The sequence below is a fragment of the Leptodactylus fuscus genome, chromosome 9, assembly GCF_031893055.1.
Source record: "Leptodactylus fuscus isolate aLepFus1 chromosome 9, aLepFus1.hap2, whole genome shotgun sequence".
Classification (NCBI taxonomy): domain Eukaryota; kingdom Metazoa; phylum Chordata; class Amphibia; order Anura; family Leptodactylidae; genus Leptodactylus; species Leptodactylus fuscus.
In genome coordinates this window covers 20304709-20319240 of record NC_134273.1, presented here as the reverse complement: position 1 = coordinate 20319240, position 14532 = coordinate 20304709, and the positions used below count along the sequence as shown (strand labels likewise).

Here is a 14532-nt window from a genome sequence, read left to right as displayed (position 1 = left end):
TTCCTCATAATTGTCCATTCCCAAATTCATCTGAGAAACTTATACGTTTGACCATTTGCCCTTTTGTTTCAGTTCTTGACTTGTCCTTATAAGCTTCATCCTAAATTTCAAGGTTCTTGAATTTGGACAAAGGCTACACCTAAAATCAACAGTTTATACATAGTGTTATAGTGTTTCATGAAATTCTTCATGATATAAAGTAGTGACCATCAGGGCAAACATTTCCTGGGCTTCTTGTAAAGTATTCCATTTAATAAAAATCCGCCCACCCTCTCTCAAAGTTAAAATGGTCAATGTGCCGTCTGGTAAGGGCTAGTTGACACGGGGCAAGTTGGCAGCGGATTTTGAGGCGGAATCCGCCTCGAAATCCGCTGCTCCCATTGACTTCAATGGGAGCCGCTCGCTTCTTTTTTCCGCTAGCTAGTAGTGGAAAAAAAGGAGTGAGCTGCCCTATCTTGCCACTCCGGCCCATTCATTTGGGCCCAATCCATCGCTGAATGCCGTGAGGGAATATGTACACGTGGAACTCTGTGTGAACTAGCCCTAATAGTTTCTAGTCAAGTCATAGCAGAGTATTGTTACTCCTTCTGGCATAGCATGAGCCTTAGTGCTCTCCGGGATAAAGAGTATACAAATGACCTCTTCTCTAAGATCCAAGAGGAAGAAAACTGCCTCGCTAGTGCCCCCTATTGGATAGCTATCCTTTAAGTCAATGGTTTAACAGGTCTTGCAACATAACATGAGAAATAAACTATACCCAAGTCTTCTCGAGAAGGAAAGGGCAGCTGTTCCCTTATTCGTGCAGAGCAGGGTACTGGTTAGCTAGGTAAGAGGCCATTGATATAAGTGTAGGGGGAACGAGATACTGTTTTATCCCTGTTGCTGTAGGGGTTTTTGTAGACCAGCCAATGTTCCCTGGGCTAATCTGAAAACCAAAGGATGTCCAGAGACGGCCCAGTATTTCAGCAAAGTCATCAATTTATGGTCCCAGAGGAAACCAGGGAAAGATCTCATTTTGTAAAGGAGACACCTTAAGTAGAGTTACTAATATTTATTGAACTATGGTAACTATAAACCACTTATATAAGTTCACTTATGGTGTGTATTTCTTGGTTTTCTGGGCACTCCTCACCACCAACCTTCCCCTCCGCAGGAACCTAATTTTTACCATTTCTTTTTTGCAACCCTAGTAATGTCACCTTCCACAGGTACCACCTGCATGAATGGCCTGCAAGATCCTTAGCTTGCCTTTAACACTAAGAAACCAGTTTAATGACATTGAGAAGTGATTTAACCATGAAGAGATGTAACTTCTCAGCATCTATTTCCTAAAGGTCAATAACGACGATGAAGACGAAGAGAAGAACTTTAACGCGTACAAAGAAGAATTACGTCCTGGCAAACTCAAGTTGAGTTTTGAGGAGTTAGAAAAACAGAGAAAAGAGGAGGAGAGGATGAGAGCAGAGGAGGAAGCGAGGAGGAGGATAGAAGAAGAAAAAAGAGCATTTGCGGAAGCCAGAAAGAGCATGGTAGTGTAGTCTTTGGAGAACGTTTCCTTCTATGTTCCCCCATCCTGCATGAATTTCCTTTTTCTTCCGGGCAGGATGGCATCGCTAGCCAAATCCAACTCTCTCTAGATAATGGACTAGTTCAATTCAATATCCATTTGTAAAAGTATAGATTCACCAATAACCTTTAACATTGGATGGTAAATAGTCCTAGTGAACTCATAGGCCCCCTATATCAAAAGCAGGAATTTTGCACAAACTATGGTCAGCTATTTTAATGAAAAACAAGTATACACAAGTTGAAGTATCAAAAAGAAGCAATCTAATGTATATGAAACGTTATATTTTTTTAGTGCAAAATACCGATCAGAAAAGGGTTGTACGCAAGTTTAGGTTAATGGGGTTTTCTAGCCCAAATGGATTTTCTATACTGATGACAACCGACCCTGCACAGATCAGCTGTTGTAGCAGCATAGGTTCTGGGGAATTGTAGCTTCTTGTCCACCAGCAGCTTCAGGCACCTAGAGGCTGCTATACCAGCTGATCTGTGTGGGGTCTGGGTGTTGGAACCACCACAGATCATATACTGTGGATAGGTCATCAGTGTGAAAACCCCTTTAAGATTTAGGAATCCCAGTGGTAGCTTTTAGGTCAACCCCAATTGAAGCAAGGCGTGCATGTTCTCCCTGTGCTTGCATGAGTTTTCTGTTGGTTGTCTGGGATTCTTGCACTTCCAAAAAAATTATATATATATATATATATATATATATATATATATATATATAGGTTAACTTGCGATTGTATAAACTGGTCTATAGTGTGCGTGTATGCCTAAGAGGAAAATTAGACCGTGAGCCCCCCTGGGTACAGGGACCAATATGAGTAGATTTAGCATGACTGTGCTGGATAAATAGATCTATTTGGTGACCAATTCCTGTATTTTCCTATGTGAGCAAGTTCACGCATAAGTAAAATAACCAGCGTTTTCCCCTTAGTAGAGATGCAGGACTGATGGTTTCCGGGGCCTGATGTGAACACATAGAGGTTCTAAGCATATAACTTTTGTAATGCAGGCTTCCAACAATGAAGATGATGATGATGAAGAGAGGCTTGAACTCCAAAAAGAACATCTTACCCCTGGAAAACTGAAGTTGAGCTTTGAAGAACTGGAAAAACAGAGACGAGAAGCAGAGCACAGAAGAGCGGAGGAGGAGGCTCGAAAGAGGCTCGAGGAGGAGAGGAAGCAGTTTGCCGAAGCTAGAAAGAACATGGTATGTTTGTATCCCCGACACACTGTATTCCAGAATACCCAATAATGCTGAGGTCCCACGTTGTGGAAATGCAGCTTCTTTTGGTGCAGATTTTGCTGTGGTTTTTTTTGAGCCAAAGCCAAAAATGGCTACAATGGGAAATCTATAGGAAGTTCTTATACTTCTACTTCTGCTCAATCCAATCCTGGCTGTGGATTGCAAAATCTGCAACAATAAAAAACATTATATTTCTGCAACCTGGGGCCTTGGCCTAAAATGACTTATAACCAAGATTTATCTTAGGTGTTGCAGTGACTTTCCAGGACCAGAAAATATAAGGTTGATGGTGGTCTAACTCCCACAGTTCCCACCAATGAGTTGAATGAAGAAACCACTGCACTTCTTTGTTTACCAAGCACAGCTCTATGGTTTATAATAGTGGCTGCACCTGATATAACTTATCGCAACCCCATCCGATTCTAGTAAATAGTACTAAGATATATTACAAGATACAAGTGTTACACAAAGTACAGAACTTTGTCTGGTAAACAAGGACGGGTATTGGAGCCCCTTCTATCAGCTGATCGTTTTGGGTGCTGTGTTAGACCGTCCATATTCTGGTCCTGGAAAACCCCTGACGCTGGGTTCACACCTGCGTTTGGGGTCTCCGTTCTATGGTTTCCGTCTTCTGCATGCCAGAAGACGGAAACCATAGACCGGGTCCGACCGTGCGCGGCGGTGAGCGTTTTAGGCTCTCCGCCGCGAAACCGGGTTTTTTTATCCGGACACAGAGTACTGCATGTCCGACTCTGTGTCCGGATTATAAAACCCGGTTTCGCGGCGGAGAGCCTAAAACGCTCACCGCCGCGCACGGCCGGACATCTCTCTCACCCATTCAAATGAATGGGTGAGAGAGACTCCTGCAGGTTTCCGTATCCTGCCTGTGTTTTAGGCAGGAAACGGAAACCTAAGTACGGAGTGCCGGGCCGCAGATGTGAACGAGCCCTAACTCTGATTTGATTTCAACCATCATATATATGGGACTAGTGGTAGTTTATGTTCCAAAAGAACGTCCTTAAATTTACATGTATTACTATCCAAACTTCTAGAGCAGGGGTAGGCAACCTAAAACTACAGCTGTTGTAAAACTACAACCCCCAGCATGCATACTTGCTCTGCTGTTCTTTGAACTCCCATGGAAGTGAATGGAGCAAGTTGGGAGTTGTAGTTTCACAGCAGCTGGAGAGCTGAAGGTTGCCTATCCGTATACTAGAGTCCTTATTTATGGGAAGATGTGAGGTGTATTAGAGGAGCCCTACCAGATGACCCCCATTTATTTTGTAAGTCTCAGGTGATCATATAAATAATACAAATGTGGCATAGACTGGCCTCTCTAGATATCAGATACATTACCCAGGTGTGAATCGTATAGCATTACTCTAGACCAGTGATTCTAAGTCAGGATTTTAGGGATTTTTTTGAGCTTTTATATAAAGGAAATCACACTTCACCCATCTATATCTATGTCCTTTTTTTGTCACCCAAAAAACAATAGACTTTGGACACTTTTATAATTAGAATAGAATTTGGAGTTCTTTTATGGCAAGGGATTTTTCAATATGGTTTGACAGGGAGGCAAGATCCACAGAGATTTTAACTACTTTGCACCATTTACACCCCCAAAAATATACTCTTCCCCCCCCCCCCTTGCTTCATCCCTAACAGCACTACTTTTGCACAGGATCCAGGGCATTGCCATACGATTCCTTTGTTTTCTGCCTGCAACATCCAAAACACATTGCATGCACCTTTCACTCCCATTACCAGTCAGTTTTCTTCCCTGTGTCCATTATAAATATAGGCAACAGTAATCACCTAGTCATTCTCCTCTCACTTTTTGGGAATTGTATGTAGTTTCTAGTAAGTTCCCAACATTGTCCGGGTCAACAGAGTCATGAAGGACATTGATGGAGGTGAATAAAGCACTTGGGGTGAGATAGAAACTTCTCATTCTGCTTCTGGAGCGTCTGTTTCTCCTCTTTCTCTGCTCTTGCTCAGTCCGTACTCTTATTGTACTTGTACCCTTGATTTATGCAAAGTTTATTAAAAGCTAAGGTAAAGAAAGAGGTGGTTAAAGCACTTGGGGTGAAATAGAGGCTCCAGGAGCAGAACGGTAAGTTTCTATTTCACCCCAAGTGCTTTATCCACCTCTTTCTTTACCTTAGCTTTTAATAAACTTTGCATATATCAATGGTACAAGTCCAATAAGAGTACAGAGTGAGCAGGAGCTGAGAAAGAGGAGAGACAGAGGCTCCAGGAGCAGAACGGGAAGTTTCTGTCTCTCCTCAGCTCCTGCTCACTCTGTACTCTTATTGTACTTGTACCATTGATTTATGCAAAGTTTGTTAAAAGCTAAGGCAAAGAAGGGAGATAGACTCATATGATGTTATGTAAAAAAACGAAAGTTAACTGAACACCAAGGGTGGTATTGAATCTGATATTTGAGGCAGGTATGGGAGGTCTTCATTGAGGTCTGTCATTATTTAGGCTTAAAGTTTGAGAAACACTGGTCTTGATATGTTAATGGATTTCTGATCCTAAAATATTTAGGGGGGGGGGAAAAAAGTGGTGTGCTTACCTTGACCCTCCAAGCATTGCATCTTCATTGAAGGACAGACTTTAGATTGTCATGCGTGAGTCTGCACAATAACATTCTATGAAATGTAATAAAACTGGTAAACAAGTCTTTGTCATCATGGAGAATTTACCGGGGCGACCTAATCTTTTATTTTTGGTGACAAATTTGGAATCCTTTTGTTTCATTGTCCAAACAACCAATTTCCAAATTATTTTTAAGAGCCCAGGCCAAGATAATATTCTTCAGGATATGGAGTGTTCTCACCTGGACAGTTGTGACGCATGCAAAGTAAGATATGTTCACCCAAGGTCAATTTCTTACATTAACTCACTAATTTACATCACTTTAGTGATTAACAAATAGAAAAAAAATTACTAAAAATGTTCCTATTCCTTCTGCCTTCTAATATCACTATTTCTAGGTCTCATGCTCCTCTAAGATATACATTTTCCAACTTTTACAGCGGCAATGAGGGGGTGCAAAAATCTCAAGGTTATTTAAGCTGAACGATTTTTGCATAAAGCACATTCCATATGTATTGAGATAGTATATGTGTAGTTGCTAACTGTACTAGTTTTGGTAAAACATATCTGGTTTTGCAATCTAGGATGCTAGACAAGTATTCCTCATGTTACTGTGGAGGGGGGCCCCAGCTGGGTGTCATACCGCCATAGCATTGCCAATGTAGAGGTTTAGGCATCATTGTAGCATGTGTTTTATGGTGCAGGACTAAGACGCCGTGTTTTTTTAAAGGGAGCCTGTCATCACAACCCAGCCTTGCAGATATATAGCTTAGACTCACCTGAATTAAAGTGTTTTCCCTCTTGGGAATTGCTGCCTCTGTTGTCGAGATATCGCTGCTTTTGTCAATACGTAAAATAAGCAATGAGGGGTATTGCCATTGCTCCAAAGAGGTAAGTGCAACACCCTCATTGCTCCAAACAACTCATAAGCATATTGATAAAAGCAGCAATATCTTGGCACAAAGGGGGAAAACACTGTTTCGTTGACCCTAAGGGTAAGTTCACACAGAGATTTTTGGTCAGGATTTTGAGGCCGTATCCGCCTCAAAACCCTAACCAAAAAGACGGCGCCCATTGAAATCAATGGGAGCCACTCAGGAGTTTTTTCTGGGAGCCGTTTCTTCCGGTTCCCGGAAAAAAAGAAGCGAGGTGCTCATTCTTCAGGCCGAGTCGCCTCCTCCGGAGACGCTCCCTCTTCCGGACTAGGCCCATTCATTGGGCCTATTCCAGAGCGGAGTGCATGGCTGGATGCTGATGCAGTGCACCAGCTTTCAGTCGCGGCTACCCGGCTTTTGGACTGGAACCTGAGGCAGTCCAAATATCTCCGTATGAACTAGCCCTTATCTATCTATTCGTAGAGTTGAGTTCTGGAGACAGACTCCCTGTAAGAAAATCGAAAACCCTGTTTAGTTCCCTTGAACTGCAGGGGATCCTTGTAATGCAGCTATGTGACACGATTATGACCTTAGGCCTTCTGCAATAGTTCAGAACTACTTTCCCAACTATACAGAGTAGTTGTAGTATTTGCAGTTATCGCATCCAGCTAAACAACCCTTCACAGTAACATTATAATCAGGTATGTATATCATATACTATTTCCGGTCATCCTGCTGTACACACAGGTGATTTCTTCAGGGACAGCTAACCTCGGTGCAGACTTTCCTCTGAGTATCTTCCATTGCCTTCTTCAAACCTTCATCCGCGTCTCTGCTGTATAAATGACAAGTCGTATTAATTTTCTTCCCCAGGAACCAGACGAGGAAGGCCTACCACTAAGCAAACCCACTTCTCAAGAGTCTCTGGCCCCAGGCAAACTGGAAATCAATTTTGAGGAACGTCTCAAACAGAAAATGGAGGAAGAAAAGAGATTAAAAGAAGAGGAAAGAAAACAAAAGCTGGAACTTGAGAAGCAAGAGTTTGCTCAGTTACGACAGGAAATGGGAGAGGTGGGACATTTACTGAACCAGTCTGTAGAGAAAAATCTTTACATGACAGGGTGGGGGTAAAAGAACTTTTCTTCTTTTTTAATGATAAAGTGTAGGTGCTCTTTGATTTAGAGACGGACAAAAGGAAGAAAATGAGCAATTTACCCGGATGTGGAAGATTTGAAGTTTTCCGGGCTACAAATATTGACGAACTAGTCTAAGAATAGGATATTAATATCAGATGAGTGGGGATCTGACACCCGGCCCCCTCACCAAACACCTTTTTTCTGAAGCTAATTCACAGGGAATGGATCAAGAAGCAGACAGCGCCATTCTCTGTATAGTGGTAGAACTGAGTTACTGCAGCTTAAGTCCTATTTAAAGGGATCCTATAATTGGATAGCGTTTTTTTCTAACACGTAGGAATAGCCTTAAGGCTATTCTTCTCTTACTTTTAGATGTCTTCTCCGCACCGCCATTCTGTAGAAATCCGGGTTTTCTTCGGTATGCAAATGAGTTCTCTCACAGCACTGGGGCGGTCCCCGGCGCTCAAACAGCACTGAGGGCATCCAATGCTGCAAGAGAACTCTCCAACGCCGCTTCCATCTTCTTCTGGAACGCCCTCTCCCTGTGTCTTCTTCCGTCCTGGGGTTCAATCTTCTAGGCTTCAGGCAGAGCCAACTGCACATGCTCAGGCCACAAGAAAATGGCCGCTTACACCAGCTTACTGTGTAAGCGGCCATTCTCTTGTGGCCTGGGCATGCTCAGTTGGCTCTGCCCAAAGCCTAGAAGATTGAAACCCAAGATGGAAGAAGACACAGGGAGAGGGCGTTCCAGAAGATGGAGGCGTCGCTGGAGATTTCTCTTGCAGCATTGGAGACCGCCCCTGGTGCTGCAAGAGAACTCATTTGCATACCGAAGAAAACCCGGATTTCTACTGAACGGCAGCACGGAAAAGATATCTAAAGGTAGGAGAATAATAGCCTTTCTTAAAGGGATTCTACCACTAAAACACTGTTTTGTGTAGACGTCGGAATAGCCTTTAGAAAGGCTATTCGTCTCTTACCTTTTGACGTGGTCTCCGCCACGCCGTTACTTAGAAATACCGTTTTTTACCGGTATACTAATGAGTTCTCCATAGCAATGAAGGTAGGCCCCAGCGCTTAAACGGTGATGGGGGTGTCACCACTGCTGCCCGAGAACAGGCTCCAGCGACACCTTCTTCGTCAGCTCTAACGCCTGCACAGTCTGCTCTGCCAGCAAGACACTGGTAGAGCCGACTGCGCATGCCGGCCGGTGGCCATATTTTCGAGGCCGTAAGGCAAGACTGTGCAGGCGTCAGAGCTGACGAAATCTGAATGTGTACAGTAAAAATGGTGTTGTCTTTATTATGTGGGTTAGTGTGATCACATTGATACTAAATTTGTAGGTTTTTTTTTTAACTTAAATTAAAAACTGACACCTATAGTTTGTTTTTTTCCTGTGAATCAATGTGTAGTTGTTATTGATCACAGTTTGGGGTATGTATGCGGTTTTGAGTACTTTTTATTTCTTTGGGATGTGAAGCAGTAACACAACCTTTAGACATCCTTGTGAACTGCAAAATTTCTAAGACCAATTGTAAGAAAAATTATAATAGTCATTTGCAACTTGTTTCCCAATAGGGAACGTCTGATCTACGTCGCTGTATTTGCTCAGCCTGACTCATAACATTTTCTCTTTTGGAGCAGGAAGAAATAAATGAAAGCTATGAGGTGTTAAGCACAGAATATGAAGAACTGATAAAACTGAAACGCACCGGATCCATCCAAGCCAAAAACTTGAAAAGTAAATTTGAGAAAATTGGAAAACTGTCTGAGGAGGAAGTACAAAGAAAAGTAGAAGAGGAGAGGTTAAGGAGAAAAGCCATGGATGAGGAGCTGAAGGAGAGAGAAGCCGAACATTTCCAAGAGGTCAGTGCTATGGGGTTGGGCTGGCGAAACGGCTGCGCGGTCTAATCCCTTTACTTACATGGGCCGTTCTCTATTGCAGGAAGACGAGGTTGATGTACGACCAGTAGCCAGAAGCCATGCCCCATTCTCACACAAGGTGAATATGAAGGCTCGATTTGAACAGATGGCGAAAGCCCGGGAAGAGGAAGAACAAAGACGAATCGAGGAGCAGAAACTCCTAAGAATGCAGTTTGAACAGAAGGAAATAGATGCAGCGCTACAGAAGGTACAAAACCATAGCCATATAGAAATACTGTACTCTGCAGTGTTACGCTAGGTTCACACCTCCGTTCAGCCTTCCGTTCTGTGCTTTCCGTCTTCTGCATGCCAGAAGACGCAAGGCACAGACCGGGTCCGGCGGTGAGTGTTTTATGCTCTCCGCCGCGAAACCGGATTTTTTAATCCGGACACAGAGTACTGCATGTCCGACTCTGTGTCCGGATTATAAAACCCGGTTTCGCGGCGGAGAGCGCAAAACGCTCACTACCGCTCACGGCCGGACAGCTTTCTCACCCATTCAAATGAATGGGTGAGAAAGCCTCCTGCAGGTTTCCGTATCCTGCTCTGTTTTATGCAGGAAACGGAAACCTGCACAACGGAGAGGACAACGCAGATGTGAACGAGCCCTTATTCTCTAGGGGATCATGGCCTAATCCAACGTCGGATATATCATATAGCTATACACAATACTGTGTTGTAGGTAACAAAATCCCCCCAAAAAAACAGGAATTTTCATATTTTAAATTTAACATGCCGTATATACTTGAGTGTAAGCCGAATTTTACCACGAAAAGCTGGGAAAACTTATTGACTCGAGGGAGGGAGGGGGAGAATCCACCATTGCAGATAAAAAGTCTGGTCATATGCATTGCAGCTTAGTAACTCCAGGTGCCTCATCGTAATAGCAGTTAACCCCATCATGTCCCTCACATTAACCCCCTGCGTGCCTAAGGTCCTTCATTAGTACCCTCATGTGTCTCACATATTAGTAACCCTTATATGGGGCACACAGGGGTTAATATGAGGGACATGATGGGGTTAACTGTAATTAATATGAGGCAAGTGGTGTTACTGAAACTAAATTAATAACCCCAAATGCCTGACATTAATAGGCAGAGTAACTAAAGGAAGGTCCCTGTGTGTCACGTTACTGCAGCTTCCTCTCCTCCATACAACAGACATCTTCCATAAGACACAATGAATCCCGGCCACTCATCTGCAGGGTAGATGCTAAATACTAGTGGGCTAAAGGACCTCTGATGACGTCATGACCATGTGATCGGACTCTGGTGTGGGCGGAGCTACTAGGATTTAGACTCAATCTTATCTGCAGACGTTACATACCAGTGGCTACAAGACCTTTGATGACATCACAGTCACGTGACCTCATGACAAGCCAATCACAGAGCAGTAGCACTAAAGGACCTCCCCCCTTCCAGTTTTCTGTGCTCCTTGGACCCTGACTTGTGTATAAGCCGAGGAGAGCTTTATAAACATGAAAAATGTGGCGAAAAAGTCAGCTTATACTCGAGTATATACGGTATTAGGATGTTTTTTTAAAAAAAATTTGTTGCCACAACACCCTATAAAACAGTTCCCGTAAGAAGTAGTTATTCCCATTTTTGCAGACAGTTGCTGAAATGGGAATTACTCCATTATTTGGGCTACATCAACATATACAGCTAACCGCTCGTTCACATCTGCGTTGGTTTTCCGTTAGGGGGAGTCTGCATGGGGACCCTCCCCAGAATGGAGTACCAAACGCAACTGCAAGCGCTGTGCAGTGAAAGCACATGGACCCCAAAGACGATAATGGGGCCCGTGTGCTTGCCGTCAGATCTCCGCAGGGAACATGCGGACAGGAAAGCACTTCACAATCTACTTTCCTGTCCGCATGATTCATGCGGAGATCTCGTGGCAAGCACACGGACCCCATTATAGTCTATAGGATCCGTGTGCTTTCACTGCACACCACTTGTAAATGCGTTCAGTAGTCTCCATACAGACTCCCCAAACTCAGATGTGAACGAGGGTTAAGGTCAATGAATATCAAGGGCTCATGGAGATGGGCAATGTAATGTGTCAAAGCCTTTTTTTTTTCTTTTAAATGCCAGGCAGTTGTGAATAATCCTTGTTCTATGGTGACCCATACTATAGCATATTCTCTCTAAAGGCAATATTAAACAAGGTGAGGGAGGATAAAAGTGAGATTAGGTATATGGGAGTCTTGTGTTATGGATCCATACTATTACCATATGTTCTTTTAAAATTACAATTTTTGCACTGACAAAAAAAAAAAGTTGGCTTTCATATATTATTGACCTTACTGGTGGAAACTAACCATCCTTGCAGAAATTCTCATTTGTGAGGTTGCTTCACATGTAAAAGGTTTTTCAACTCTAAAAATAAAGAATGATGAGCAGGGATCGGCAGCCTTTAGCACCACAGCTACAACTCTCAGCTCTTCTCACTACTGAGTCCTGAAACCAGCCGAGAAGGCCAAGAGTTGAAGATTGTCAAAGGTTGTTAAACCAAAGTGGGATCAACCCGAAGGTCACTATAGGGATGGACAACCTTTGACACTCCAGCAGTTGTGCACTTCCATCTCCCAGCACTCACTGTTCACTTCTAAGCAGTAGACAACCAGCTCTAATGCCTCTGATCGGTCCCCAGACCTTATGGCTCCTTACATAGGACTGTATAATCACAGGTCCATAAGCCCATAGCCAAAACTCAGAACAGCCACTATTCCGGTCAGATTTGAGGATTGGGTTTGTGTATGTGACATGAATATCACCCATGTGCAGCTCTCACAGATCTGAAGATTCAGGAACACACACAAATGCATAGCCTGAGGGTATTTGGCTGCTCCGTTGCCATATGATATAGGACTTGCGCTATAAATATAACCGTGTACAATGAAGCCTATAACGTTTCAGTCCATGACAACTGATGCCTATTTCTTACAGAAAAAAGATGATGATGAAGAGGAGGAAGCAAGTGTCAATGGTTCCCAATATGAGGAAGAAGATCTTGCACGCTCTGGGGCCCCTTGGTTTAAGAAACCCTTAAAGAACATGTCTGTCGTAGACGGAGAACCTGTAAGGTTTACAGTTAAAATTACTGGAGAGCCCAAACCTGAAGTAACCTGGTGGTTTGAAGGGGAGATGTTGCAGGACTGTGAAGACTATCAGTACATTGAGAGGGGAGAAACGTACTGTCTTTACCTACCTGAAACCTTTCCAGAAGATGAAGGGGAATATATGTGTAAAGTAGTGAACAGCAGGGGCACGGCTGCCAGCAGTTGCATCCTCAGCATTGAAAGTAAGAGTTAGTGCTTTAGGAATTGGTTGCATGGTTTCTAACCCGCTGGGTCTCTTCTCTTACTCTGCTCTCTTTTCTTGCTCTAGCTGATGACTATTAACATCCTGCTTTAACTGGAGACTTCCTTCTGACCCTCTCTGCAACCAGTCTTCCTTCAGTGGGCCAAGACACGCCAAGATGCGCCCGTGCATTAATCTGCCATTCCTGTAGTACTGGCGTTAGATTGCATGCATTGCTGCACTGAGACTATAGGCTGAACGGTGAGGCGAGGGCTGTACAGGAAAAAGAAAAACCTGCACCATGTAAAGAACAGCAGTATTTTATAGCGGATTAAGTTGCCTTTGTAGGTCACAACCTGACTTTTCTATGGGAAATATGTTGAGAAGTAACTTCTGCCAACTTCTTATTCTTTAGTATTTCGATTCAATTTGCTAATAAAGAATTTGTCTAAACTTTACAGCAATCGTCCTATGATTTTTATTTCACTATGTACCTAGAATTCAGCGAGTACTTCCTTATTCCTATTCTTCCGTTGTGTCATCTGATGTCTTGGGGACCTGTTGGGAAAGTCTGTTCTCTCTGCGATTACCAACTCTGGTACCAGGACGTCCTGGAGGATAAAGCAGCATGAGCTGCACAATGGGAATAAAAATATATAATAATCAATCTTCAAGTGCAGTTACTGCTGATAAGTCTCCTCATCCCTCTACAGTATCTATCTCTCTCATCCTTCCATAGTATATATCAACCCCCTGCAATATCTATTGTTAAAGCAAATCTATCAGCACATCAATGCTCTGCACGTCACCTAAATCAGTTTTTCTGTCCTCTGAATGGATCGATACCGCTTGCTTGCTTGCTATGCTGGACTCCACTGACAGACTCTCTAAAGATCAGGCGATGCTGCAGCGATTGAAAAGTGCAAATATAAAATCGCTTCACTAATACCAAGTCCCGACAGCAGACAAGAAAGGAGTCAAATACAACAACAAAATGACAACATATTCAGGTTTATTGAGTACAATGTTGCATACAGCAAAAAAAAATAAAAATGGAAGATACATTTTTCAGGGATACATGAGCAAATTGAAATACAAATGTGGTTTCTCAATTTATTTTAAGGTTAAAAAGTTAGGACTTAGGAAAAGAAACGTCACAAATAGCAAATTCAGAAGTCCCCGCCTTACGGTAAGGATTGTTAGCCTATCAGAAGAATGGTTCCCCTATGCATCAGCCCTTTAAGTGATAACTACAACTCAAGCACACGGTCGGCTTGCGCTTTACAAGCGAAGCACAGCTAAGTTTTATCCTAAAGGGAGTTGTCGAGGATATTCTATCAATGGCCTATCGGTAGGAGGTCTAAACCCCAGGACCACACTGGTCAGGAAGAAGTGAGCATGCTCAGTGTCGGGCTATGAATAGGCCATCAATGGAAAGTCCCAAACAAGTCCATAAACAAAGAAGGTCAGGCCATACACTAGATATATACAGAACTACAATTGCTAACTGGGTTACAGCTCGGCTGCCTAGATACACACACCCTTAGTAATATATACTTCCTGAGGCTCCCAATGTCTGACCTGCGCTCCATGGAACACTATGGTCAATTAAAACCAGCATGTAAGATATTCGATACGACATGGACTCCTGACTTGACTCACCGTATGTATGTACATTTTATACATTGGATTAAAAAATGATAAATAAAGCTCCAGTCTAAAGGGCAGCCATACACATTGATGGTTGAACAAGCGATCCATTGTTTCAGAGATGCGGCCATTACACTAGACATGTTCAATTGCATCGGCATTATGTCATGAAAAATGTATCAACAGGGTAGAGGATGAATAAAATTCCTGATCAGAGGGGGCGA

The 14532-nt window shown here is 43.1% G+C and overlaps 1 protein-coding gene across 10 annotated transcripts in view; it reads left to right on the top strand.

The window, feature by feature from the left end:
* NEXN (nexilin F-actin binding protein) overlaps positions 1-13116 on the top strand; it is a 37687-nt gene extending 24571 nt beyond the window's left edge. For 8 of the 10 annotated variants that reach the window (XM_075287044.1, XM_075287040.1, XM_075287039.1 and 5 more), the window contains 7 exons: positions 1335-1529; positions 2582-2779; positions 7168-7365; positions 9075-9296; positions 9376-9561; positions 12305-12659; positions 12746-13116. In XM_075287044.1, the coding sequence (XP_075143145.1) occupies positions 1335-1529; positions 2582-2779; positions 7168-7365; positions 9075-9296; positions 9376-9561; positions 12305-12659; positions 12746-12759 (1368 nt within the window). In that variant the 3' untranslated portion in view covers positions 12760-13116. Of the gene's footprint in view, positions 1-1334; positions 1530-2581; positions 2780-7167; positions 7366-9074; positions 9297-9375; positions 9562-12304; positions 12671-12745 lie in introns of those variants that run through there. The other 2 variants (XM_075287048.1, XM_075287041.1) reach the window with 2 other exon arrangements.
* Positions 13117-14532: the final 1416 nt, after the last annotated feature.